The 4,216-nt window shown below is 35.0% G+C and overlaps 1 protein-coding gene and 1 long non-coding RNA gene across 2 annotated transcripts; both read left to right on the forward strand.

Annotated features, from left to right (window-relative positions):
* Positions 1-1,886: 1,886 nt before the first annotated feature.
* Positions 1,887-3,061, forward strand: LOC141695474 (uncharacterized). The gene is made up of 6 exons (XM_074499717.1): positions 1,887-1,993; positions 2,217-2,281; positions 2,498-2,541; positions 2,673-2,750; positions 2,867-2,974; positions 3,043-3,061. The coding sequence occupies exons 1-6, from the start codon at positions 1,933-1,935 to the stop codon at positions 3,059-3,061; spliced, it is 375 nt and encodes a 124-aa protein (XP_074355818.1). The 5' UTR covers positions 1,887-1,932.
* A 32-nt stretch (positions 3,062-3,093) lies between these two features.
* LOC141698254 (uncharacterized) lies at positions 3,094-3,990 on the forward strand. Its single transcript, XR_012565022.1, has 3 exons — positions 3,094-3,326; positions 3,558-3,649; positions 3,744-3,990. It is a non-coding gene; the product is annotated as an uncharacterized LOC141698254 (long non-coding RNA).
* The last annotated feature ends 226 nt before the right edge of the window (positions 3,991-4,216 follow it).

Raw genomic sequence — 4,216 nt, forward strand, 5'->3', positions numbered from 1 at the left:
TTACGACGGCTATGTTTACGCTATTACCAATGTTTATACTACTCCAATTAACCACCAACTAACTCATAACCATCAATACAACAAAAATTCAGCTAAACCATACCACATCAGTCCATAAACTCAAGGTTTTTTAACTTATTCAACCACAAACATGAACTACTAACTATATCTTAAGATTCATTAACCAAAAACCAAGATTCAATTACCAAATCACTTCCAAATAAAACCAAACTACTAATAATCATGATACATGTTTCTCATTCACAAAACCAACCATTAAACTTACTAACAAATAAAGTAAAGGCTAGGGTTTGAAGTTTATACCTTCCTTCACTACTAGAATTCTGTCAATAGACCTCGGTCCTTAGACATCAATTGCTCAGACGACCGATGTTAAAGTTCTTTTAGACATCGGTTATTTTAAAACCGATGTTACTGCTTATATTAGACATCGGTCGAGAATATAACCGTTGTGTATAGTTATTTTTTAAAAATGAGAAATGTTAGTTAGACATCAGTTTTTTATATAACCAATGTCTTTGTTTTATAGACATCGGTTGTATTTTACAACCGTTGTCGATGGTTAACTTAAAAAAATTAAAAAAAACATGCGGAAACTTTCCCCCCTTTATTCCCCAAATATTCCCCCCTTAACAAAAAACCCCTAATTTTTTTTCCTGTCTCTCTCTATCTCACTCTCACTCTCTCTGCTCTCTCTCTCTGAGCTCTCCCTTCTCTCTCTAGTTCTCTTTCTCTCTCTCTGCTTCTCTCCCTCTCTTTCTCTTCCATCTCTCTCTCACACACACAACATTTCAGTTAATTGCAGGTATATAGGGTCTCAATTAAACCCCAAATTGAAGAACACCTTCAATTAATCAAACCCCATCTACAAGAAACCCTAATTTCTGAATAGGTTTGTTTGTTCAATTATGTTTGTTTGTTCAATTAGGTTTAATTTGTTCAGTTAGGTTTGTTTGTTCAATTAGGTTTAATTTGTTCAATTAGGTTTAATTTGTTCAATTAGGTTGTCTGGAGAGGCTTTTGAGGACTAGAGTGGAGAGGCTTTTGAGAGAAAAGGAACTCAAGAAATCCAACAGGTCACTCAATGCAAATGCAAATGAGGAAGGAGGGAAAGATTTTAAAGGGGATAATGGCACTGTTGAGAATTGCTTCCTCTACCAAAACCAAAGCCGCCCCCTCTCCGCCTCCCTTTCGTATGCCCACCAGAAAGCCATCTCTCTCCACTCTTTTATTCAGGTACTAATTATTACACAAACTCTTGCCTTTTATATTGTGCTATTACATTTATTATTTACACAGTGATGATATTTGTGTGTGTTTTGTAGTTGTCCGGTTGAAATGAGTTCGATGCAACCCTATCACACGACCACTGCTTCTGTTTTGATGACTTCTATACTTATGCTTTCGAGAGTCGGTTACGGTTGGCTCCACGAATTGGAGTGCGTAGCTTAACAGTTTTTGATGATTCTGTGTAATTCCTGACCAGTTGTGCTACTGCTCTATAAAGAGACATATGTGCCATGATCAGTTGGTCCTTATCTGAGAGCCTCTGGCACAAATCACTAGCTGTAATTTTCACACTAAGATGGAAAATGTGGAATTGCTAATTGTTAAGTTAGAGCGAAGGCTAACATGAATATCATGTTTTTGTGTTATTATATCTCGTTACTCTAAATCATTTTCGTAAGTGGAGCAGTGATAGAATTAAGTAAGTCACATAGGTTGTGTTCACTTGGTGGAAATGAAATGAGGAAGGAATAGAATGAAAAAACTAAGTTCTTAGGAGGATGGTGCTTAAATAATGTGCATGACTGGGGGATAATGTTTAATTAGAAACATTTTGATTGTTTTTCTTGTATCTAATAATTCTTTTACAGGGAAAGGTCAGCTGTTAGTCACAGCATTACTTGGATGTATCCTGTCCATGTTAAGCAAGTAAAAATTCAGGGAGCAACAGCCTATGCAGTTTCTGGTTTGTTTTCATTTCACATTGTTATAAAATGTATATTATCTTTCATTTTTCTTTGCCAACAAATTACTTGCGTGCTTCTGGCACTCACACAACATACTGATGGCGACGCCTAGATGAAGACCAAATATATTGTTTATAGTCTTTAATCTTGGAATTTTAATTGATAATGATTTATAAGAAGTGTCTTCTTATTATTGTTTAGTTGTTTTTTTTACTATTCCAGGAACTCCAGCAGATTGTGCATCTCTGGGAATCTCCGGAACTCTTTTTCCTGTAGTGCCTGATCTGGTAACTATTCTAAATCAACTTTGTAAACTGATATTCTCATTAGTTGTAAATCGTGCTAAAGCTCAAATATCATTCTGGTTGCTGATGTTTCTATAACCTAAGATGTTACCTATTTGTAACGACTCAAGCTGAGCACTTACTAACAACTCTATTCACTTGCTTTTTTTAAAAAAAAAATTGTTTTTCGTTGCTTACTCTTGTTTGTTTTGGTCACAGGTTATTAGTGGCATAAACATGTGTTGCAACTCTGGTTACCGCATGTCAGTAACTCTCTGTCTGAGGAAACACTTTTCTGTTTAGTAAAAGTAGTCTATATAGTATGTGACCTTAAGTCTGCAGTATAAACTCTTAAGTCTGCACAACTAATCAAATCTTGTTACTGGAATAACAGCATGTACTCAGGAACAGTAGCAGGTGCTCGAGAAGCCTTTTTCTACGGGATACCTTCTATCTCAATATCTTATGACTGGTACACATTAACTTACAAAATGCACTATGTAGACATGCATCAATATATTGCACGTTGCAACTGCTTTGGGATCAGTTTTTATTTTTCTTGATTCAATTTGTGTTCTCAACTGCCAGGATGGGGGGTAAGAGCACTGCTAATGACTTTAAACTTTCTGCCGAGGCTTGCTTACCCATAATAAGTGCAATTTTGGTTGAAGTCAGAAGTAAAACATATCCTCTAAAGTGCTTTTGGAATATTGATATGCCTACAGATATTTCAAATCATAAGGTGAGACTTAATGCTTTTACAGCCATCATCATCTGCTTTAATGATATTCGGAGAGAACAAAGATTAAGTATCAGGCTATGGATTATAATGATCCATCTTTGAATTCAGAACTAAATTAGAACTTCATGTAGCTTGACTTGAATTGTGTTTGCTGCTCATTCTGTACTCTGTAGGGATACAAGTTGACAAAGCAGGGAAATAATATTATCAGAATGGGTTGGAAGAAAATTACTTCTGAAGCACAAGTTGGAAAAATATTATCAACAATGAATATGGTAGCTGATTCGACAAAAATTGAGATGAATGGTACGAAAGTATCACAAGACTCTGAGAACAGTCTCGTTTTTATGCGAGAAGCTTTATAATTTTATCAAGGAATTGGAATTTGTTGTCGGGGATATTTGGGACTGGAAATGGATCTTCAGTATCTATGTAAGATGCCTCACAATTTGACAACCTTTTTCCTGGATGACCATGTTTATAAAGATTGAACATGGGCATCATATATTTATTAGTCAATGTTTGTTTTGTCTACAGCGAGAATGCTGGTCTTTTAGCATTAACTCGAGTGGGCAGTCGAAGAGTTGTACAGATATCTGCGTGCTTTATGATCTTCTTTTCCATCCTGGGTAAGCTTCTTTGTTTATGTCAAAATGTATAGGTTTTGTTTTTTATGTGCAGTTTGTTAATTACTTGTCAAACGCTTTGACAATGATCCTGCAGGAAAGTTTGGGGCAGTATTCGCTTCTATCCCATTGCCAATCTTTGCTGCATTGTATTGTCTACAAATGCAAGGACATATACAATGATCTGACAAAGTATAGTAGTAGTAGTCTGGTAGAAACTATGTAGTAGCTCTTGTATTATTCATCTGACCAAATGTAATTCATATAAACTTGTTAATATTTACTTGAGTAAATGTAATTACGGCTAGAGATATTCATGTACATGCATTATAAAATTTATTGCAGGAGGGATTTTTGTATCAATCTGTCGTAGAAGATTACTTTACTCGATTCATGTATATACATTGTAAAACTTACTGCAGGAGGGTTGTTTCCAGTTTTTAGAACCAATGTTAAAAATCATAAATACACATCAATTTAAACATATAAAAGCAATGTCTTAAAATCACAAAGACATCAGTCAAAACAAAATATTCGATGTTAATAAAGGAATATTAGCACATGAAAATA

This window comes from Apium graveolens, chromosome 11, assembly GCF_009905375.1.
Source record: "Apium graveolens cultivar Ventura chromosome 11, ASM990537v1, whole genome shotgun sequence".
In the NCBI taxonomy this organism is placed as follows: domain Eukaryota; kingdom Viridiplantae; phylum Streptophyta; class Magnoliopsida; order Apiales; family Apiaceae; genus Apium; species Apium graveolens.

What these genes read in the sequence shown, in the direction of transcription:
- LOC141695474 (XM_074499717.1), top strand. Translation starts at nt 1,933, where the DNA reads ATGTATCCTGTCCATGTTAAGCAAGTAAAAATTCAGGGAGCAACAGCC. An exon ending in AACAGCCTATGCAGTTTCTG is followed by an intron (nt 1,994 to 2,216) that starts GTTTGTTTTCAT and finishes TTACTATTCCAG; the next exon opens with GAACTCCAGCAGATTGTGCA. An exon ending in TTCCTGTAGTGCCTGATCTG is followed by an intron (nt 2,282 to 2,497) that starts GTAACTATTCTA and finishes TTTTGGTCACAG; the next exon opens with GTTATTAGTGGCATAAACAT.